Raw genomic sequence first — 24,669 nt, forward strand, 5'->3', positions numbered from 1 at the left:
AGGAAAGTGGTCAAAATAAGACAGCAGCAGGATTTAGACGAGTCAGAAGGAAACTATGAGAGTACAGAAAGATATCAGGAGAGTTTCTATAATGAGGAATTAGTCAACAATATTATCAAATGCTAAAGAGAAATCAAGTCATTTGAAGAATGAGAAGAAGCCTTTGGAATTTGAAGCTGGGAGATTACTTGTGAATGATGAGAGTTTTAGCTCAGGAGCAGGAATAAAATACAGGGACAGCAACAGGACACAAGCTAAAATACTGTAGATGTGAAAAATGAAGGTTGGGTGATTTTCAGGTCAAGGGGCAAGGAGCAAGAAAAGGGCTGACAAAAGTTAAGAAATACGAGGAAACTTGATGAACGAGACATTACTATCACAGAGAGACAAAAAAATGGGACCAAGATAAATCAACTAAGGACATAGGATATAGAAAAAATAAGAGAACTTTTGTTTTGTCAAACAGATGAGAATAGTAAATACAGCACAATTTTGTGACACGAAAAAGAGAAAACAAAGGATTCCAGAGTGAACCTATCTCCCTGGTGAAGTGAGTAGTACAGTAAAAAGGCTTTAAATAAATATTAGTTGAAGTAATAAAGAGATAGATGGACAAGATTAGGGCCAGAAACTTAAATACAATGTCAAAGGTCTGAAATAACTACTCTGGGAAATTCTTAGGGAATGTAACAGAAGAGAATTTAAAAAAAATCACTGAGCAAAAGGGCTAGTTTCCAAGATCTATAAAGAACTTCTTAAACTCAACACCAAAGAAACAAACAATCCAATCATGAAATGGGCAAAAGACATGAACAGAAATCTCAGAGAGGAAGACATAAACATGGCCAACATGCACATGAGAAAATGCTCTGCATCACTTGCCATCAGGGAAATACAAATCAAAACCACAATGAGATACCACCTCACACCAGTGAGAATGGGGAAAATTAACAAGGCAGGAAACCACAAATGTTGGAGAGCATGCGGAGAAAAGGGAACCCTCTTACACTGTTGGTGGGAATGTGAACTGGTGCAGCCACTCTGGAAAACTGTGTGGAGGTTCCTCAAAGAGTTAAAAATAGACCTGCCCTACGACCCAGCAATTGCGCTGTTGGGGATTTACCCCAAAGATACAGATGCAATGAAACGCCGGGACACCTGCACCCCAATGTTTCTAGCAGCAATGTCCACAATAGCCAAACTGTGGAAGGACCCTCGGTGTCCATCGAAAGACACCTGTGGCTTACTGTGGCTGAAAATCATAAGAAACCTCGGTGTATCCATCTTCTATGGATAAAGAAGATGTGGTTTATGTATACAATGGAATATTACTCAGCCATTAGAAACGACAAATACCCACCATTTGCTTCAACGTGGATGGAACTGGAGGGTATTATGCTGAGTGAAGTAAGTCAATCGGAGAAGGACAGTGTATGTTCTCATTCATTTGGGGAGTATAAATAATAGTGAAAGGGAATATAAGGGAAGGGAGAAGAAATGTGTGGGAAATATCAGAAAGGGAGACAGAACATAAAGACTCCTAACTCTGGGAAACGAACTAGGGGTGGTGGAAGGGGAGGAGAGCGGGGAGTGGGGATGAATGGGTGATGGGCACTGAGGGGGGCACTTGACGGGATGAGCACTGGGTGTTATTCTGTATGTTGGTAAATTGAACACCAATAAAAAATTAATTTATTAAAAAAAAATCACTGAGCAGCACTGAGGCACACACAGGACAGTCTATTAATTTCCCTTGGGTTTATTTACCTGGACTAGGATCAATGTTTGCCAATAGCTCCAAATGGGGTCTTAGTCGGTTCAAGTTTGCTGGATCTCCAGTTCGCTGGAGAGCAATTGTTAATTCCTGAACACTTTGTGCAAAAGAGGCTGGGGTCTGCAACTTAAAAAAGATAAATATTAACTTTCCAAAAACCAGATAATACTTTTAAAGAAAAGACTATTTAAAATATTGCAGTCACTTTTGCAACTTATTACTTTTAATTTTATCCTGCAACACATCCTAGGCTTTGGCCTGACTGGATTACTGGTGCTTGAACAATCCTTGCACTTCCCTGCATTTACTGCTTGGCAGATGGTAAACTTTCTTCTCCCTGATGGCACTTTCCTCAAATGTGAGACCTTTCTCAATTCCTCAATTTGGAAGTTTACCCTTTCCATCTTATGTTCTTAGGGCACTATATTAGCTTGGCTCTTGGGAGTGCTTCCAAATAGTTGAAATTTAGAATTTAGAAATGTTATACAATACCAAGAACAATGAAACTGAACTCAAACTGAGCTTATATCATGACACCGGATATAACCTTTATGAACTCAATCTCAAGTCCATCTGCTATATGAACTAAATAATTTCAAAAGGCACTCCAACTCAGAATTTTATAATGGTTTGGGATTCTTGGAAGAATTTTTCTCCTCTAAAAGGTCACTTTTTAAGAGGTAATTCTTTTTAAAAAAAGCATACATATTAAGAAACATGAAAAATAACTCATCTGAATGCTGACATGCCTTTATTCAATTTTTTCATCTTTGCATGCTTTTTATACACTTCTAATCAGCCATTTACAAACTTATGGGTTTGGCTATCGTTAATATTAGAAAACATTTTTATAATGCTAATCATTTTTATTATGAAATATTTCAAAATGTTTAAAAATAATTACAATACCCATGTGTTCATCACTGAGACTTAATAAAAATGTTTCACTACTTTTTTTTTAAAAAGCTAAATGTTATTTATCAGCTGAAGAGAGTATCTGTCTTGAAATAACTAATTTTAATGGCCATATAACCATGTTCTGAGCAGAGATAAATTCTTTAACCATCTGCTTATTTTCTACTTTATAAATAATGTGGTTATTAACACTTATAAACTCATAACCTTTTTGGAAGTTTGTATTATTTCCTTATAATAAGTTCCTGGGAATAGCAAATTTGATCAAAGGATATGAATATTTTGAGTATTTATTTACTGGTAAGTTATTTCCCAAAAGATATATATAATGCATTTTATAAACCATCAGCAATGTATGGCAATAGATGTCTCTTTTGCTAATTTAATATCTGTTATGCCAGTTTTTTATAAAAATCACTGAGCAGCAAGCACTAAGGCACACACAGGACAGTCCATTAATTTCCCCTGGGTGTATTTACCTCCAATTATTACTGGAGCTATATTCTATCCTATCAATTACATATATTTTCTCTTGTGAACTTATAATTCACGTTTATCCATTAATTTACTATGATTATTGCTTTTCATATCACTTTTAATAAATTCTCTTTACAGTCCAACACAGTACCAGCAGCAACATGTGGCTATTTAAGTTAAAATTAACTAAATAAAATAAAAATGTAGCTTTTAGCTCTTCAGTTGCACAGTCACATTTGGGTGCTAAACAGCTATGGCTGGCTAGTGATCACCATATTAGACTGCATATATAGAACATTTTCATCACCACAGAAAGTTTTACTGCTCTAGATGATAAAGTGCCACACACATTGCAAAGTTTGTTTACCAGTTTCTTGTAAGAAGGTTGCTGGATATTACATTCAAACTATTGCTCATGATGGGAAGATACTGTTACAGGATAAATTATATAGTCTAGTTCGCACAAAAAGGTCAACCTCCTTGCAGAATCTTTATAAAAGTGAGCCAAGTTTCTCTTCAGAGGTAGAAAATTACTCCTCTAAGAGACCATTACTAAGGTTTCAATACATTATTATCAATCAATTACATAACTGCAGACTTAGGAGTTAAAGGTAAAGTTTGGGCAAAGGTATCTAAAAAGATTTATAGGACAAAACAAGTAATACACATTATACTGAAAATTACATTTCCCCAGTTGTCCTTTGACATCAATACAAATGATAAATACATTTATCATTCAAATAAAACTATCTTTAGAAGTAACAACAACAACAACAAAAGTGACAGAATAGTCTGGAAAGGTTTAGTGGTTAAGAACATGGATTCTGAATTCAGTATACCCAACTTCAAATCCAGCCCTGCCACTGATTACCTATGTGATTCTGGAGAAATGTACTTAATCTATCTCTTTAGGACAATACAGAGCTATTGAAAAGATTAAATAGATTATTTTAAACCACCAGGCATCAGCAAGTTCTCAGTAAGTGTTACACAGTAATATATTTGAAATACCCTTATATCTTGATCTTATTTTTTTTAAATTAAATGTGGGTGGACTCTCATCTCTCTGGTTATAAGTATTTAAGGTAAAGCAGTAAAAGTTAATACTATTATATATATATATATTTTTTTTAAATGGTGCTTTGAGACTTTTTCATACTTTCATATACTTCATGTTGAATTACAACAAAAACAATTATAGGATTGGCCCAGTTTTAACAGAATTAAATACAGCACTTAGAGTAAGCAACAAACAATGGAGCCTGACTGTGTATACTCTCGTTATCTTTTTATCATAACAAAGAACAGATAAAGTAGAATTAAGTTTATTGAAAATCTGATCAAATCTAAAATGATTGGTAACTTATTATGTGAAATTACTGTGGCTGAGAATCATAAGAAACCTCAATGTATACATCTTCCAGACTCTTAAATGGCTGTTACAGGAAGACAATGAAGGCATTCAGAAAATGGGTTTAACACACACAATAACTAAAACTCAGGGGACCAAACAAGAAGGGAGGGAGGCAACAATAATAGAGATGAAGACTCTCAGAAGAATACAAGAGAGTGCTGGATAGACTATTATAATACTAATCAAATCTTATATTAATGATGTCAAATATATCAAATAAAAAAACCCTTATGTAAACAAACTGGCATTACTCTATGACTAATGACTAGTTAGAATACTCAGCTACAAATAATGTAATTTTAAAGAGCCTGACACATGGTATTCACTTTAACATATATTTAGTAAATAGATTACTAAATCATGAATTACCAAAACTCCAAGATTCGTCCAAGAAGTAAAAAACAAAAAAGGGTCTACCTTGTCAATAATTGACTGCATATGAGACTTATGAGACTGGTCTCCATAAAGCAAAGAGGACCATTGGTCTGGTGCAATTCGTAAGCCTGCTTCCATAGCAATTTGCACTATCTGGGAGTCATGTTCTCGCCGCAGAGCTTCATAGGTTCTAAACTCTTCTTTCAGTTGCATCAAAGAAGAGTCTTCATCACGTTTGGTGACCTAGTAAGACACACATAATCTCATGAGTCAGGTAAAAAACAAAATGAGTTTATACTTTATATGAACACATATAGAGAACATACAATTTTTAAAATAACAAATTTCTTTTAGCAACAATAGCAAGATTAAAGTGGAACACAGTTTTAAGCCTGTGAAACATTTCCCCCCTTCATAGACATAAAATTTAAATTGTATATGTGTGTATATGCATTTTTGAAAAGAAGAAAATACTTGAGAAGGCTGTCTGGCTCAGCCCGTATAGCATGTGACTCTTGGTCTCAAGGCATGAGCGTAAGCCCCACTGGATATGGAGCCTACTTCTTTATATATACAACTATACTCACATATATACACACAAATAAAGCAAAGACTTTAAAAAAAAACAAAGGAACATACTCATGCAATTATTCTCAAAATAAAACAAAACAAAATGTATGTTTCTTTCTCATAACTATAGATTATTAAACTTGGGCTTGCCTGGCATTAAGCTAGCTGGTACCCCTAACTGAAAGAGCTTCATTCAGATGCTGGTGTGATTCTAAAGATGATTAATCTCTGCTTAATTTTCCAGAGTTTTGCAGTCTGGGCCACCAACAGAAAGTGTAAAATAATGATGATGATAATGTCTATTAGTAATTAAAATGACTATAACCGTTATTGAGCCCATAGTATGTGCTAGTCAGTGTGTTAACTTATTAACCATCATACTGACATATTAACTCATTTAATTCTCTAAGCTTCTTCAGGTAGGTACCATTTTTGCTATATTGTTACATTTTGAGTCAAGCTGGATTTAGGCCAAAGGCTCAAGAAATAAAAGTAAAATAATTAATTCTAGTCCAGGATCACTTGTATCCTAACATATTTCAGTATATATTATACCCTGTTAACCTTTTATTCCCATAAAGACTTAAATTTCTCTAGTAGAAAATTCCCTTTTTTTTCTTCTACCAAAGAAAACTACAGCCATGTTATTAGTTAAGACTTCTAGGTCATCCTGATATTATATTTTTAAATGTTTTCCATTTTTATTACAAGAAAGTCTAAAATAAATTGTGTTAGGTAAGTCCATGAAAGACCAAATAGATGAAAAAAAATCAAGAACTAAAGTCACAAAAACAAAATATATTTTGCCACAATTCAAAGGCAAATCAAAAGACGAAATACCTATGTGTATGTATAAAAATATCCTCTCAATATAGGCTAAACCTTACTAAAATGCAGAATGTTTTCTATATGGTATACTAGGGTTTCCTGGACTTGATTCTCTAAACTCTCTTTTAACTAAAAACAAAGATTTCCAAGAGATGCAATGTCTAAAGTAAGTCCTGGAACTATACTGTACTAAGAAGGAATAGAATTATCCCTGTTTGAAAAGGTTTTTCAAATGCAAATAAAAGAGATGCTAAAATGATGCAGCTAGAACATATCTATATCGATACATATGGCCACAAGGAAGAATGCAAAATGCCTACCAATGTGAGTTCCACAAAGAAAATGAAATAGGCATGTATTGGTAGATACTTAACAGAAACTCTGCCACAGTGAATAAAATTTAGGGTATGGACCTATTGTGATGAGAGGAAATAAATCTTTTCATGATGGAGATAATAGTACATATTACCAGCAAGAGAAGAAAACAGGTGTATAATGAAAAAAAGGGAAATAATCATGACCCAAGTGAAAAATCATTAGATTTTTACAAATTTCCAGTCTCTTTTCAATTACTATTAATTCTTTTAATTAGGATTGAGAGAGGTTCACTGTGGATATTCTGGGGTTTTTGGACCCCTTATTATTCTTAACAGAGAAGGGGTGGACTTCCCTTTTATTTTTTAAGCTTGCAATATTGAGTCTGTCTGGTACTATTAGAGAACAAGAACTTTGGAAGCAGACATTCTGAAGTGTATTCCAGATTATACTGTACAATCATATTATAATCATTACAACAAATATGAGTTATTTGGTGACAATCTGAACTGGTTGGGAGTTATTTTGGCTAGAGTTTCTGACAGTTCCAAAGGCACCTAATAAGGCAAGGACAGGGTTGGGTGCAGATTTGGAGTGCACACCTCATTTTCAGTATTCAGTATATATATAATCTGACTCTAGAAAGAAACATAATAATGTGGGCATTTAGTCAGAGCTTTAAAGCTTTTAAAAATTAAAGTGGTATGTTTCCCTGTTGATTTTGTGAATCGTTCTTTCTCAGAAATGAGAGAATAAACTATAGATTGTAGGATTTTTTAGTTTTTAGTGTCAGATGAGGGGATGTAGTGACCCAGGAATGGCTATTCTCAAAGTTTGTATGAATTTAAAAATTTTTTAGAGGCATGCCTCCCTGGTCCATGAAGTACTAGTTATGCGTGTGTCAGAAGCAAGAAGCCTTGACATTAAGAAGTCAGGAAAACAGGATGAATGATAAATGATACATAGTGAGCACGGATATTTGAAGTAGTGCTGATTCAATTTGAGATACAAAAGAGTGTGTCCAGCATTACTATATACACTGAAAATGAAATGGCAAATGGAACTCCAGTACTGTGTATGTGGAATTACAGCAGGAGCAAATAGCAAAATGAAACTTCTTGCTTCAATGACTCTCTGCTCAGACCAATTCTGCCTACAGTATTGGTGGAAAAATAACACAGCATTTTAGCCTCTTCAAATATAAAAATCTGTAAGCCTCAGTTTGATCTATGTTGTGCAATATCCAAAATACAAAATTTAATAACAAGATTTAACTTTAATAAAACACCATCTACATTCTTCTTTATTTTTTTTTATATTTTTGAAAAGAAAAAAGATTGTTGAAATTTTCTGAGGGGGCAACTTTATTTAACTCAAAGTATTACTATATAAGTTTGGGGAAAAGACAATGTTTCCTTTTAAGCTGAAATTTAACATTAGTTCATACCTTGAAGCAGGAGGCTCTATAAAGGAGCTGGACAACATGCCCAATGCTAGTTTTAGAGGCTTGAGGAAACCGTGGCTCCAACCTTTGCACCACAAAGAGAACCAATACTTTTCTTGACAAAGCAGAACCATCTTCCAAGGCCAGGAGAACCAGCTTTAGAGCTTCCTCTTGCATTGCTAGGAAAAGTTGGGCAAAACCAAAATTTATCAAAGTGCAAGGATAAGATTAAACTATTTATTAGAAGGGCAATATTCAGTAATTGCTGCAGGTACCACCACTCAATGAGCAACACAACATAATAACACATATTCACAGTTACACTTTCTAACCATTTTGGGAAAAATTTGTATTATTCTGTATATTTAAGACAGATATAAAAATAATACATTCAAGAAAAACTTCTTTCAAATGAAAACTTTTGACATTGAGAAAAGTTTTAGAGGCTCTAAAATACTGACATGGAATTACCCAAGCCATGATTGTCAAGTGACATATTTCTTTTTTTTTTTTTTAAGGTTTTATTTATTTATTTGACAGAGAGAGAGCAAGCATAAGCAGGAGAAGCAGGCAGAGGGAGAGGGAGAAGCAGGCCCCTCACTGAGCACAGAGCCCGACATGGGGCATGATTCCAGCACCCTGGGATCATGACCTTAGCCGAAGGCAGAGGCTTAACCTACTGAGCCACCAGGCACCACAAGTGGGGTATTTCTTGATAACAACAGAATACTGCTAAAAACCAGCCTTTGTATCACACTTATAGTTCTTACACCATACTCCTAGAATTATTACTATAACAAATATCAAACTTTAATCACATACCTGGTCCAAGGAACTGGCAGCCCCTAGCCCTGACTGCTGCCCAGAGATTGGAGGAGAGCTGCTGGGGATTCTGGTGCTGAAGAATGAGCTCTGTAACTGTCCGTTCACCTAAAGATCGAGCTGCTCTCATAGCACGAATCCTGCCTTCTTCTTCCACTAGTTGGCAGTGGACCAGAGTCACCAGCTTTCTCTGCATTGGGCGACTCAGAACACTCTGCGTAGTGCTATTCAGACCCACTCCTTTAAAAGAGAGTAAAAAGTTATATGTAGATTTACAACGCAGTTTTAGAGTCCACAAAAACTTCCTCTGATGAGTTGACTGACTTATGCATACATGAATAGTTCCAGTTCTACTAGAATGCTTAAATAATAGATAAAATTATATAAAGCCTAATTTGCATGTTAAAAATATACAAAAGCTGTATGTCATGTAAATATACCACTCATTACAACATTAAATATATCATTATTCATCGTAGCCACGGAGGAGAAAAGGAAAAAAAGGTTAGACAGCATTAATATTTAGTTTAAGACTCGAATCTTGAGAACATAATAGTTCTGGCATATTATTTCATAATGGTTAATTTTATCTTTCTAATGAAATAACAAGCCATAATGGCAAGGCAATAAAAATATAAAACAGAATAGAAGGCAGGCAACCCAGAGTTGTCAAATGATGGAAAGCTATTATGAAACCACTAGTATATTCACACTTTTGAAACTCATTCAAATGTTTCCAACATCATATAAACTCTAAATTTACCTATTTGATGTGGTTTGTAATGATATTATTTAGTGCTCGTAGGTTTGATTTACAATAAATAAGTGTATTTCATTAGCATTCATTTACAGCCCACAATTTTTTAAAAAGAGGTATTTATTTTAGAGAGGAGTGGGAAGGGCACAGGGAGAGGGAGAAACTCAAGTAAACTCTGAGCTGAGTGCAGAGCCCAACATGGGGCTCAATCTCATGATTGACCATGAGAGATCATGATCTGAGCCAAAACCAAGAGTCAGACACTTAACTGACTGTGCCATCCAGGTGCCCCTACAGGCCACATTTTTAATGGTAATAAAAACATCTTTAATAAACATTTGTTTAGCTTCTGATTTACCTCTAGCACTGCTGAGTGGTTTCAGGTACAATGCTAATTCTTCTACACATTTCTTAGCTTCCTCATAATGCTTTGTATCTTCAACCCCACTACACAAAGTAATGGGCTGCTGCTCAGGGACCTTGAGGTCAAAAGAAAAGGTCTGTATGAGTACTCATGAATTAAACGTTTTATTGAGTGTATTTTATACATGCTACTCTGTGGTAACATCAAAGCTCCCACTAAATTTATTGAATTCTTCCAGAAGACTTTTTCTATACTAACACATAAAATTTAATGGATTACTTTGGTTTTGTAATAGCTTTACTGAAATAAAACTTGTATACCATATAAGTGACCCATTTAAGACGTACAATTCAATGGTTTTTAGTATATTCATAACTGTGCAACCATACCACAATTTCAGAACAGTTTCATCACCCTTCCAAAGAATGCCATAATCTTTTAAGTCCCCTCTCCCATATTTCCTCCTAACTCCCCACCAACCACAGGAAAACACTGATCTATTTTCTGTCTCTATGGAGTTGCCTATTTTGGACATTTTCCATAAGCAGAATCATAGAATCATACAATCACTTCCAAAGTGGCTATACCATCTTTCAATCTCACCAGCAATAAATGAGTTTCTGTTCGTCCACATCCTCACCAGCATTTCTCTGTGTTTGGATTTTAGTTATTCTAATTGATATGTAGCAGAATCTCATTGCTTAAATTTGCAATTCCTTAATGACAAATAATGTTGAGCAACTTTTCATTAGTGCATTTGCCATCTGTATGTTTATCTTCTTTTGTAAGGTGTCTATTCAGATCTTCGAGTTATGAGTCTTTTACATATCCCAGACACAACTTTCTTTCAGATATATGAGTTACAATGATTTTCTTTCATTCTGTGAGTTGTTCTTTCACTCCCTGATGGTGCCCTTTGAAGCACAAAGTTTTAAGTCTTTAGTTCAACTAATCTTTTATTTGTTATGCTTTTCATGTCTTATCAAAAAAAAAATCCAACCAAACAACAAACCACCTCCTACACCAAGGTCATGAACATTTATGCCTGTATTTTATTTTAAGAGTTCTGAAAAAAAAAAAAAAAAAAAAAAAAAGAGTTCTGTAGTTTTAGCATTTATACATAGCCTTTGGTTCATTTTGAGTTCATTTTTGTGTATGATGTGAGGTAAAGGTCCAAATTCATTTTTTTGTATTGGGACAGCCAATATTCCCAGCACCATTTGCTGGAAAAACTGTCCTTTTCTCACTGAATGGTCTTGCAACATTGTCAAAAATCATTTCATATGTGTGGGTTTATTTCTGAGCTCTGTTCTATTCCATCGATCTAAATGTCTGTCTTTATACCAGTATCACACTGTCTTGATCACTGTAGCTTTGCAATTTCAAAATCTGGAGTATGATTCCTCCTACTTTGTCCTTTTTCAAGATTGTTTTGGCTATTTGTGGTCCCTTCTGATATGAATTTTAGGATGGGTTTTTTTGTTGTTGTTTCTGCAAAAAGAAAAACCACCATTGGGACTTTGAAAGAGCTTGCATTGAATTCGTAGATTGCTTTGGGTAGTACTATGATCTTAACAATATTAAGTCTGCCAGTTCATGAACATGCAATGCCTACTTGTCTTAATTTCTTTCAGCAATGTTTTGTAGTTTTCAGTGCATGATTCGTTCACTTCCTTTGCTAAATTTATTCCTAAGTACTTTATTATTTTGATGCTTACTGTAAGTAGATTTGTTTTTCTAATTTCCTTTTGGATTGTTCATTGCTAGTGTATAAAAATGCAACTAATGTGTTGACTTTGTATCCTGCAACTTTGCTTAATTCATTTATAAACTCTAACAGCTTTTTAAAGGAAATCTTTAAAGGTAAAATAGTGGCTACTATACATTAAAATGCTCTATCCTTGTTCCTCAAAATGTTAAAAGTAGAACTACCCTGTGATCTGGCAATTGTACTACTAGGTATTTACCCAAAGGATACAAAAACACAAATTCGAAGGGATCCATGCACCCCAATGTTTATAGCAGCAATATCAATAATAGCCAAACTGTGGAGAGAGCCCAAATGTCCATTGACTGATGAATGGATAAAGATGTGGTGTGTGTGTGTGTGTGTGTGTGTGTGTGTGTATAACAATATTACTCAGCCATCAAAACAAATGAAATCTTGCCATTTGCAATGACATGGATGGAACTAGAATATGCTAAGTAAAATAAGTCAGTCAGAGACAGACAAATACCATATGATCTCACTTATACATGGAATTTAAGAAACAAAACAGACGAACACATGGGAAGGGGGAAAAGAAAAAAGGAAAGAGGGAAACAAGCCATAAGAGACTCTTAAAGATAGAAAACAAACTAAGGGTTGATGGAGGGACATAGGGTAGGGATGGGCTAGATGGGTGATGGGTATTAAGAAGGGCATTTGTTATGATGAGCAGCAGGTGTTGTGAATAAGTAATGAATCACTAAATTATACTCCAGAAACCAATATTGTACTGTATGTTAACTACCTAAAATTTAAACTTAAAAAATTAATAAAATAAAATGCCCCATACTCAAATATCATTAAAATTAGTTGTTTCAGTTAAGATATAACAAGGTCTTACTCATTTTATGGAAAGTTAGTTCCTCTTTAGACAATTTAATGAAAAAAAGCAACCTTTAGTTATTTGCTATTAAAACAGTGTATTTCTAAAATTATCCTTAATGAGTCTATTTAAATGTTTCCCAAAATGTCACAGTGGGATTTTCAAAATTAAGAGACTTGATTATGAAACGAAAAATTCAGGACAAGAAGCAAAAAAGGATCAATTGCACTTTCCCATTTGACAAATATTTTGTAGTATTGGTGACATCACGAGGTTTTTTTTTTTAAGATTTATTTACTATTTATTCGTGATAGAGAGAGAGAAAGAGGCAGAGACACAGGCAGAGGGAGAAGCAGGCTCCATGGCAGGCGCCCGATGCAGGACTCGATCCCGGGACTCCAGGATAGTGCCCTGGGCCAAAGGCAGGCGCCAAACCACTGAGCCACCCAGGGATCCCCAAGAGAGGTTTATAAATAAGTTTTCCTTTTGAATATGCTATTCTAGAACTGTTCTCTTCATCTCCAACATACATAATATCAACCTTCCTACATTTTAGCAGCTTATATCAAGACTGATCTAGAGAACATTAATGGGGCCAGATCCGAAGTTCTAATATATTTATTCAGAAAATGATTTATGGTAAATACATGGCATTTCAGACTCACTATGCAAATTTAGTAAAGGATTACTTAAGTAAATCATATCTATCTTTCAAAAACCTGCATTTCTTGGCTTTGTGATATCTTCTGAATATATTACTAACAACTAGATTCAAGAATACAGACATAAAATTTCAGAGTATTACCATCAGAATTGCTTGACTTTTACATTTAGGTACCAGGGGATATTTGCTCCTATTCTAGAAAAATGGTTCCCAAAGGTTACGCTCTACAGTTCTTGTCACTGTCCTTATCTTTCATTTCAGTTAGTGTCTACTAAGTAAAATTGTCTGAAGTAGCTTCACTTTTCCTATTAAGTAAAATGCAATAATTTTATGAGTAATATTTTCCTCAATATTAATTAAGAGGTCCTTGTGACTTACCCTCTTAGGTTTCTCTAGTGATCTGAACCACTAAGACTGTTGAGAAAGGCTGACCACCAAGATTAAATGGCTGTTACTGTGTTATGACTGAAAATCCTGCACTGCCACAGTATATCTCTCAACACACTGACATGAAGGATTTACACAGTACTGAATAGAATTTTATCTAATTAAATAGAAGGCAACATTGCTCAATTTTTATTCAACAGGTTTCTCTTAGAAGGAAAACACACTCAGAAATTTAAAAGAATAATAAGTCATTCATCTTACCTGAGCACCTACTAGCTGCAGCAATGCTGAGTTCACGGGGAGGAGCTCAATATCTGTATTGATAGTGGTCTGGTCAAATGGGCAAGCCTTGCGGTGGAGTTTATTCAGGCACATCTTGCAGACAGTATGACCACAACCCAAACTGATGGGCTTTCGAATTGTTTCATCGAAAGTCTGAGTGCAAATTGGGCAGGAGAGGAAATCCGTCCATTGTGGAGCTTGTACAGGCATTGTTACTAGAGTTATAATTCACTAACACACACACAAAATAATCTAAAGCAAAGATTCCACTGGAATCAAAATCTTTGAAAAAAGTTTTTTTTTTTTTTAAATATCTTCTGTAGATACAGTCAGCACATAGTGTGAAATATAACCTGGAAAACAAAAAAAGAAAAAAAATTAGTGTGTCTTCCTTTTCAATTAAACTATGCATTTACACTCTACTACTTACAACCTTTTATACCCCATTTATAACACTATAGTACACTGTTTCACACTTTTATAAAATTAGAGCCTTAACAAAACATCTTGTCTCATCCCCTTACTGAAGAGATGGGGAGTGGACCCCAGGAAGAAAATTACTTGCCCCAGGTAACAAATGAAGTTAGTAATAAAGTTAAATACAGTATCTAAGTCTCTGAAGTTTATTGAAGTCTAGAATTATAATGAAGAATTAGCCTTTTTAAGGTTAAGAATATTATTTCTTATTTAAACATCAGTTACATCAATCTGTTCAGCTGTGAAAATTTAACAAGCTCTACACACTGATATTTATGCTTCTGTGTATGTTCCACCTCAATAAAATTTTTAAAAATTGGCCTGAAGTAAAAACATTAAAATATTTTTTCATCAAAGTAGGTATGGGTAATGAGATAAAGAGTCTGTGGGCTTTTTTAAAGTCTGTTTTTAAGGGTCTTAGATATTGTTAAGAATTTTATTTGCAGATAGTTATCTTTAAACCTCTGATATGGCCTGTACTTGTTGCTACTGTGCGTTGTGTTAGAACAAATGCACAGTTAAAATTATTTACTTCAAAGATTTTTTAAATCCCCAAATTTATAAATGACAAAATAATTATAATTCAAATTAAATGAAATTTCATTGCCTATCCTGTTTTTGGCCGAGGATAAAAGTCAAATTGTAAAACTCATCACCTATATCTAAAAAAAATTCTTCTTATATACAAAAGTCAACCTAAAACTTCCAAAATATATCTTAAACAATACAATTTATACTATCTCTAACTGTAGTTTCTAAAAATGAGAATTGATGCACAGAACAATAAAGTAACAGTATTACAAGGTTCTTCAAGATTTGATTATGCTCAAGAGAGACCACTTACAAAGACGAAAAAATTATTTAAGCTGTAATTAACTAGGAAAATAAATCCTCTATATACCTTACTTTTTGAGCATTACATTTAATTCTTGTTTTATCGAAATAACTCAATCTTAAATGCAAGCCTATTATTGATGAGAGAGCTGAGAGAGCAGTTTCCATTAGGTATGCTAACAATGTATCTGTTCGCTCAACAAATATTTACTAAGCACTACTTATGTGCCAGACTGAATTGTTAGCGAAACAGCATAGTCATAATATCTGCCTTCTGAGTAATCTTAGCTTTGTTTGGGTTTTTGCAAAGTGTGCTGTAAGATAAATGGATTTAACCAAGTTAATTTCATGTTCAGGATCTAAAATTAAAGTTATCTGCATGTGTGTTAAAATGGCCCCGGCAATAACAAGAATGAGTAAAGAAATTGCTAGAAATCAAAATCTTTTGATTTCCATAATGTTTTAAAGATAAATACTTCTACTAAAATGGATTTAATCAAGTAGATTATGAATAACTACAAGTATATTTATATTATTTTTTAAGATTTTATTTATTCATGAGAGACACAAAGAGAGTGAGGCAGAGACATAGAGAGAGGGGAGAAGCAGGCTCCATGCAGGGAGCCTGATGGGGGATTCAATCCCGGGTCTCCAGGATCACGCCCTGGGCTGAAGGCGGCACTAAACCACTGAGCCACTCGGGCTGCCCAGTATATTTATATTAAATTATTACTATTTAACATATTGAAACTCTCATCTAGAATGGTAAAAAAGAGAATACAGTATCTAATTACTCTATTCAACTGCAGACTCAAATGCTACATTTGTGTATGGGGTTAAAGAATGCTCCAAAAGAAAAAAAATTTTTAGAAGATAGAATATTCAGAAAAGGAACTGGTATCAGTCACAAACTGCTTTTTGAGCTTGATTAAATCAATAAAATATCACCCACATGAACTTTTCTATAGATTAGCATGGCAATTTATATCAATGCCTGTGGATAATCTGATCTTACATTAATCTCTGTAGAGTTAAATGGTTCCCTTTTATTAGTATGACATTGTAGACAACTTAAAATTTGTTAACTATAAAAGTAGAGATAAAACTCAGCACACTTTAGTCTCTCCAACACTTTATACAAGTGCCAAAGGGCACAAAACGTGTTTTATTGTATTTAATTATAATTTTTATTATTTACAAAGCTATGTGCCACATACGCCTTATATAGAGGACTTATAAAAGGTAGGTAATTACCGTTATCCCACTTTACAGATTTGAGAAACGGAGGTTTAGAGAGGCTGAGTAAGGTAAGAAGAAATAGAACTAAGATATTAACTCAGATATACTGGCACAAAATCCAAACTCTTAACCATATTAAGATTAAAGGTTAAATATAAAGGAACTATTTGTGACTTCATTCAAAAACCAATGTCACAAAGCTGCCCTAACAGCTACTAACTTCATAGCAATTCTGCTAAATTTAACTGCCAAATCTAATGGTCAGGTCACTGTTCTAATCTCATTTGTCTTCTCAGTTAAGATATGAAACAATTACTAACTCCCTGCTTCTTGAAAGTGTGCATGAACCACATTCCCCTCATCCTTTCCAATTTGTTATGTTTTTGACCTCCTAAATTCTTCTAAATGCTAGAATCATCAGATCTCCATTTTGAGTTTCTCTTTCTCATCATCCTTCAGCTAAAATCCCAAAACAGCCTTCTGATTTAGAATAAAGTCTGGATTTCATATTCTGATTTACAAAATCCTAAATGATAAGACCTATTAATTCTACTCTAACTTTATTTTCTAATACTTATCCTCACCACCCCAGTACTGTCCAGCTCCTCAAATGAAGCTTGTTCCCACTTTAGTATGTTACTACAAGCTATTCTATCTAATCTTTGAACTGGAAACCACTCTTTATCACTTAGATGCCACCAAAAATGTCAAGTCCTCCCTGACCACTCAAAACTCTAAATCACTCTAGTCCATCACTATATTTAAATTCTCTATAAAGCATTTCCATCATCTATAAGTAGCATTTTCTTTCTTATATTTTTATCTGCTTACTCAATATCTATATTCTATATGAATACAGACTCCACAAGAACTGAGACCTCATCTGTCTTGTTCACTATGAAAGCTATAGCTCCTCACAATTTAGGCATACTAAAAATTTTGCATAATTTCAGAGTTCATAGATCTGTGGAAATCTATTCAGAAATCTCTAAGGTACCTAAAAACTCTACATTAAGAAATTCTTATCTATATTATTCCTAATGAGTCATAAAATTGCAAGTAAATATTTGAGATTTATTACATGTCAGACATTGCAATATGGATAACAGGTAGAAAATATGGTCAACATCAGTTTTACATATTTGAAAACTCATGACTCTCCTACCTGATTTCAGATCTGTGCTGCCATTACAAATTTTCCAAATTATCCTGTTGTAACAAGAATTGTTTAAAATAGAATCATAAAATTTTACTGGTAAAAGACCCTTAGAGATCATCTGGTTCTAGCCTAATTTTTCAAGATGAGCTAATATTTACTTATGTCCTCATTAGTAGCAAGTATTATGAAACTTTTTCAAACAACTCTTTTCATCTTAAAACCCAAAGAATTTGGAATAATTTTCCTTCTTTTTTCAGAAAAAAACATTCAGAGAACTGTCTAAGGTCACAGGGTAGTAACCGGCAAAGTCAGGACACAACAACCTCAGGTCAGGACTTGACACACTAAAGCCTATGTGCACTTTCCACTGCACCAATTTGACATGGAGAAGACCAAAAGGCAAAACAAGTAAAATAGTTACAAAGTCATGCAGCTTGATAATGGCAGAGCTAGGATTAGAAACCAAGTTTCCTAACTCCTAGTTTTAGCATCCCCTGCACCCTCCACCGGATTGCCTTGCATAGAAAACTACCACCAAACACCTGATTTTTAAAATACTCTTGCTTACTAAAACCATGGTTAACAATATTTGGCTTGGATCAAGGCATCCATTAATCTTTAATATGTAAAAATATTTATATATACATGCTCATTCTTCTGGGAATAAGATCCGTGACTTTTATCAGATTCTCAAAGGTTTTATTTGGAGAGGAAGGGAAAGAGAAGATAAGAATCACAGACTCAGTGAAATAAAGTAACTGGTAAAAACACACAAAAAAAAAAACAGGAATAAAAATTTATATGAATATATATTTCCTCTGTATTTGCACCACAGTCTCAACAGACTACAACTCTTGGAAATTTTTAAAAAGTGATATTTGCAGGCATCATTTTTTTTATACGGTTACACTGGAGTATCTCCCTCTCATTCCTATCTCCCATCCCTCTAGTCTTCATTTTCATCCCACCTCCACAGGAAAACCATAGCTATTATTCTCTCTTCAGTTTCTTTATTCATTTGTCAAATATATGTTATTAATTGGAAAGAAAGCATTTTAAATGCTGTTATTTACAACTTTTTTTATTAAACCAGTTTTTCTTAGAAATTATACCTAGAAATCTTTCTCCATTCCCAGTAAAAATTAAATATTCCATTACTTGCAAAAAAAATGTTTTATTGGTCTTTACTATGTGCCCAGGAGTGGGGCTAAAAATTAGTCCACAAGCAAGTCATTCCAAGTCTGCATAGACCTTACATTGTTTCCTTCGTTATCTAATCTATTTAAACAATAATGATACAAAGTAAGTACATGACTCCAAGGCATGGTAAATGATATTAAAGTAAAGGCAAAGGACAGGGATTTAAGTACATATAACAGAGATAATCTAAACAAATTGGGATGGGGTTGTATGGGGCATTGCTTTCCTGAGGAAATGATATTTATGGTAATATTTTAAAGATGAAGAATAAATGTTATGGGAAAAATAATGCATAAAATGTGTGCACCCATTCTAGGTAAGGAAAAGTAGAACGACAGGCTCTGAAGACTATAGAATATACTACCATTAGGGAGCTAGAAAAAAACAACAGGGAAATGAAAAACAAAAACAAAAGGCAAAGAGAGCAAGAGAAATATGCATGAGATGAGATTAAAGAATCAGTAAGGACCAAATAATACATGATCTCTTATCTACTATTATTGTGCGTGGTCATAATGTAAAGACTACTCAAAAGGGCACTAAAAGAGGCAGGAAGGATCCCACTTCATTGTTTTTAATACTCCCCAATCTGCATACTATTCTTACCAATCCTCATCCACTGAGATCTCCTTCAAGGCCCAAATTGGAAGGAGAATCTAACAATACTATGGGATTTCTCTCTCATTTAATAAAGTAAATAATTATACTACCATCATGGTTATGGTTATACCACCATCATGCCTTTTAGAAAACTTGATACGTAAAAATTCTAATACAGCAAAGAAACATTACACTGACTTTCATATTACACAAACATAATCTACCAATGTATTCATAACAGAATTATTTTTTTAAGGTTTTATTTATTTATTCATGAGAGACACAGAGAGAGGCAGACACACAGGCAGAGGGAGAAGCAAGTTCCATGCGGGGAGCCCTATGTGGGACCGGGATCACGCCCTGCACTAAAGGTGGACGCTCAACCACTGAGCCACCCAGGCATCCATAACAGAATTCTTTTAAAAGAAAGGCTGGAAATCTTTGTAATTGAGACAAATTAAAAATATTGTGTTCAAAATAGGGGAATGGCTAGATAAACAGAGGGTATCCCTGTACTATGGAAACAGATGCAGTTATTAAAAAAGAAATTTATGCACTGGAAATGGAAAGGGATCCAAGATATATCAAGCAAAACAAAACTTGCAGACCTGTATATAGTATCATTTGTGTTGGAGAAAAAAATTCTATATATTAGTCTTGGTATTGATGGATGTAAATGGATGGAAGAAAAAAGTCTGGAAAGACATCTAACAAACATAGCAGTTACACAATTGGACAACTAATAAAATGTATATAATAATTATATAAGTGCAAATAAACTTGAAAGAACAAAAAGAGAAGCTAACTATATCTGGAATACAACTCAGCCTATTTCTAAGATAAATTACAGTAAAATTAAAACATTTTTCCTTATTACATTGACCATTTTACACTTATGGATATCCAAATAATCAAAACTTAGGAGTCCTTTTCAAAATTTATTAAAAGCCCTTTTATAACTTCTCTATAAATTACCTCGTTCAAAGAACTAGCACAAGTTTAATTTTATTTTTCATTTCATCTCACTTAACCTAGTAAAATGAGGTACAGTTGCTAATCTTACATTTTTTAAAAAAGATTTATTTATTCATGAGAAACACAGAGAGAGGAAGACACAGGCAGAGAGAGAGAAGCAGGCGCTATGCAGGGAGCCCAGAATCACACCCGGGGCTGAAGGCGGCACTAAACCGCTGAGCCACCGGGGCTGCCCTAATCTCTTACATTTTCTAGTAACGTAGTTCTTAGAGACAACTATAACAAACTTGATAGAATAAACATACAGAACCAGCATCAGGTTCTTCACTGAAAATAAAAGCATTCTTTTGATCAGAAAGATACATATGAAGAGACCAAAGGGAAAACAGTATTTTAAAAGCTTGACTTTGCTTGGGAAATTTGATGATTACAAATAATAACTCAGTCTTTGATGATTCTATTTCAGGAATATAAAATCATAAAGCAAATGTCATTGTAGTTGTTAGATCTAAGAACAATTTCTACTTCCTCATTCTTTAAACATCTTTCTCCAAAGGCATCTTTCTAAACATTCTCCAAGCTTTCTCAAAGACAGATGTTTATATCATCTTCAACCACAAAATACATCTAAACCACATAGAACATATGGCTTAGCGAATGTAATAAACATCCTTTCAGTCAAGAGTAAATATATGAAATAAAATTACTAAAACACCAAATACCAACATCCAGATTCTTTTTTTTTTTTTTTTAAGATTTTATTTATTTATTCATGAGAGACACAGAGAGGCAGAGACAGGCAGAGGAAGAAAACAGGCTCCCCACAGAGAGCCCTATGCAGGGCTAGATCCTGGGACTCACAGATCACGCTCAACCACTGAGCCACCCAGGTGTCCCCCTCTTTACTTCTAACAAAATCCAAAGGAGAGGCTGCTGCTCAATGATGAAACCAATGGTTAACTTCCTATTGGTTAAAACAAGGCCTACTCCCCTATGTAAATGGCAATTAGTGATTTTACTGATACTAAGTTGATAACACAGAACATACAACAATTATATAGCAATCAGTCCACCTTGAAGAAGGCCCAAATTTTAAAATATCATATAACTTCCCCCAAAACATGCACATTTTTACAGCAGAATTAGTGCTCTTGGCTACTACAAACAAAATCATGATAGGATACATAAAAGAGCTTGGTTTTCTAAAAGGTCAGGCTTTATGCAAGGTGTTTTCACATTCTTTTCTTATTTAAATGTATACCATAAATATAAACAAAATAAACTACCACCAGTCACCAACAACTGTTAAATGCCAGCACTTTCTGTGCTCTATATACAGTATCAAATTAATTAAATGTTCACAGCAATGCTGTAATACAATTATCTTCATTTTAATGATAAAGAAACCAAAGTACAGACAAGCACCCAAAGATACAAAGCTAGCAAGTGGCAGGACTATGATTCAAACTTGGCCAGCCTAACTACCAAGCTAGTACTTTTAAATACTATAATTTGTGCCATCTTATAGAGAGTTAATATAGTCATTAAGGTAGAGGAACTTTTAAGGGTGATGGAAATGATCTAAAATTGGATTATCTTGATAACTGCACAATTCAGCAAATTCTCTAAAATTCATTGAATTACACACTTAAAATAAGTGAATTTTACACTATGTAAAGTATACTTCAATAAAACCATTAAAATCACCATTAAAGGCTTATAAATGGTCTTAATTTTCAAATTTTTAAATATAATAATTTAAAAACATAAAGACACCTTCAGATTTGTTCTATGAATGCAGCAATAGCCCTATTAAAAGCTAAATTACACTGCTTTGAAGATGTCATTTAAATATATTAAAACTGACATTCAAAAACGTGTTAAAATTGTAGTATCATCTCCTTTATATGGGTTCATTTAAATTGCCTCTGATTTACAGGGAGAAACACAGAAATAAAATTCATCAAGTATCTAGTCTGGGCCAGTCACTGCTCTGAGGCATTTTTTATGCCCATTTTATAGGTAATGCTTGAGCTTCAACAGCATTAAATAACTTGCCTAAAGCTAATAAATTGTGGACTGAGACCACAGTTCAGCTCTTAAGTGAATCTGAAGTATAAATTGTCCTGAGAAAGATATACTAAATAAAACCTTATTGTCTATAAGAACAAAATCTTGGATCTCCTCTCAGCCTGCCCTATGAGAGGAGTTTAATCCTTTATTCTTGGTCTTAATTTAATTTTCCATCCTCTGGAACATTTCCATAGCAACCAATGGGGCAATATCAGAACATTTTTAACCAACTTGAAAAATGAAGCTAAAAAGAGGAAATCAAAACAAAAAGGAAAATCAATAATAAATTATAACACTTTTCAGTGTTATAATTCTCAGCAAAGTATCAATTAACTTACAGATGAAATACTAGGCTGAGATTTCTGAGGAACCTCAAGGTTTTTTTGGCAAAAATACCCTGTGAAGAAAGATCTAATTTTGATTGTAAAAATCTCTCTTCCCAAAATATGTGAATTTGTAACCCTATATTGTACACAACATTCTAGATATAACTAATATAATTTATATAGTAATGTTAGTACAAATGGACAAATACTTGGGACAGGTATAAAAAGAATGGCTTCTGATTTGGGGGGGGGGGGGGGGAGCCTGAAAGATACAACTTAACACAGAAGGGTTGAGAAAGCAGCAAAGGATTGATTTAGCTGGCTTACTTTCCCAGTGTTCAGAAAGACAAAAAGAAACATTTCTATCTGAAAGTTAATGCCAAATTTAGAAGAAACAGTAAGGAAAGATAAAACCATTCATGGGGAAGCTGTGTGACCTGAAGTTTGAAATAATACTTTCTATAAAGTGAACGACAACTTCCAACTTTGTGTACAGTTTCAAGTTCCAGGTTTCTATCCTACATAAAGTTATGCATTGTGTGTAAATGTGCTACACTGAAAAGGACATCACCAGTTATTAAGAGGTGGTAGAAAAGTGTCATCTTGAAAATATCTGTGAGGTAACAAGCAGGGAAAACTTACCCATAGTAGCAAACAGCCCAAAGGTTATTGTATTTTTTTCAGCTTTTCATTAGGATTGAGATGTATTACATACAGTATCCTGCTGTATATTACATAGATCGAATTCAATATATTCAATGTATTCCAAACATGAACAACCCAACAAGAACTAATAACCAAAATCAGGTATATTTTGGATTACACTACACATTTTAGTTGATCTGTTATCTTGTTCACTGCTTTCAAACTAAATGCAAATTTCTGATATTGGTTGCTTTCTTTGTAAAAATTGATGTCTCCTTAATTTGGCCTCCTTTCTAAAACATAAAGGTAACTCAGTCCCAACACAAAAATATCCATGAATGATTTTTAGTACCTAGGCCAAATATTTTAACCAGACTTTAGTTTTTCAGATCACGTTTTGAAATCTCTCCTGCTGCTACAATAATGGCTCCTTTTGAGAACAGGAAGTTTGTTCCTCCAGTCTGCACAAGTTATTTTGAGACACAATGACAAATCTGATTGGCAAGTACTCAGTAATCTTGAATGTAGGGGTAAAAGCTCACAAGGAAAAGAAAATCTAACTTGTCCCCCATAAATTCATTATTTCAGACTGTTAATTACAATGAAATTGAGACATTTTGAGGGGCAGCACTAATAATTCTTTTGTTCAACTTATCCCTTACTAGTTCTTTCCTACCAGCATGCTTAAATCCTTATTCAGAGGAGCTTAAAAAAAAACCCACATTTCTAACTCCAACCTGTCTCAGACCTTTAGTTAAAAAAAAAGAAAAAAAAAAGCACATCAACAACCTTCTTTTGAAATTCAACAGTTAAATCTCAGTAATTATCTTTTTTTTGATATAGCATTTAATAATGTTGACCAGTTATTCCTGCAAATGCTGCCCTTCAGGTTTCTATAATGGCATACTGTTCAGATATTCCACTAATGGCAGGCCACTCCTGTGTGTCTGTTGAGGGCTATTCCTTCTCTGCCCATCTCTGGAATGTATGTGGTTTTCAGAATTCCTTTCTCAATTCTTTCCTTCAAAAAATGTCCCTGAGAGATTTTGTGTATTTTTCAGCTTTCAAATACCAACTACAATGCTGATGATTTTCCAAATCTATATCTCAGGTCATACTTCTCTTCTGAATGCCAGGCAGGGCCATACAATCAGTAGGCTAT

At 34.0% G+C, this 24,669-nt stretch overlaps 1 protein-coding gene across 5 annotated transcripts in view; it reads right to left on the minus strand.

The window, feature by feature from the left end:
- RC3H1 (ring finger and CCCH-type domains 1) overlaps positions 1-24,669 on the minus strand; it is a 74,424-nt gene that overhangs the window by 27,260 nt on the left and 22,495 nt on the right. For 4 of the 5 annotated variants that reach the window (XM_072830689.1, XM_072830687.1, XM_072830690.1 and 1 more), the window contains exons 2-7: positions 13,959-14,332; positions 10,050-10,170; positions 8,935-9,174; positions 8,116-8,291; positions 4,998-5,198; positions 1,768-1,900 (exon numbers count right to left, since the gene is read on the minus strand). In XM_072830689.1, the coding sequence (XP_072686790.1) occupies positions 1,768-1,900; positions 4,998-5,198; positions 8,116-8,291; positions 8,935-9,174; positions 10,050-10,170; positions 13,959-14,189 (1,102 nt within the window). In that variant the 5' untranslated portion in view covers positions 14,190-14,332. The remainder of the gene's footprint in view (positions 1-1,767; positions 1,901-4,997; positions 5,199-8,115; positions 8,292-8,934; positions 9,175-10,049; positions 10,171-13,958; positions 14,333-24,669) is intronic. The other variant, XM_072830688.1, reaches the window with a different exon arrangement.

The sequence above is a fragment of the Canis lupus genome, chromosome 6, assembly GCF_048164855.1.
Source record: "Canis lupus baileyi chromosome 6, mCanLup2.hap1, whole genome shotgun sequence".
NCBI classification, from domain to species: domain Eukaryota; kingdom Metazoa; phylum Chordata; class Mammalia; order Carnivora; family Canidae; genus Canis; species Canis lupus.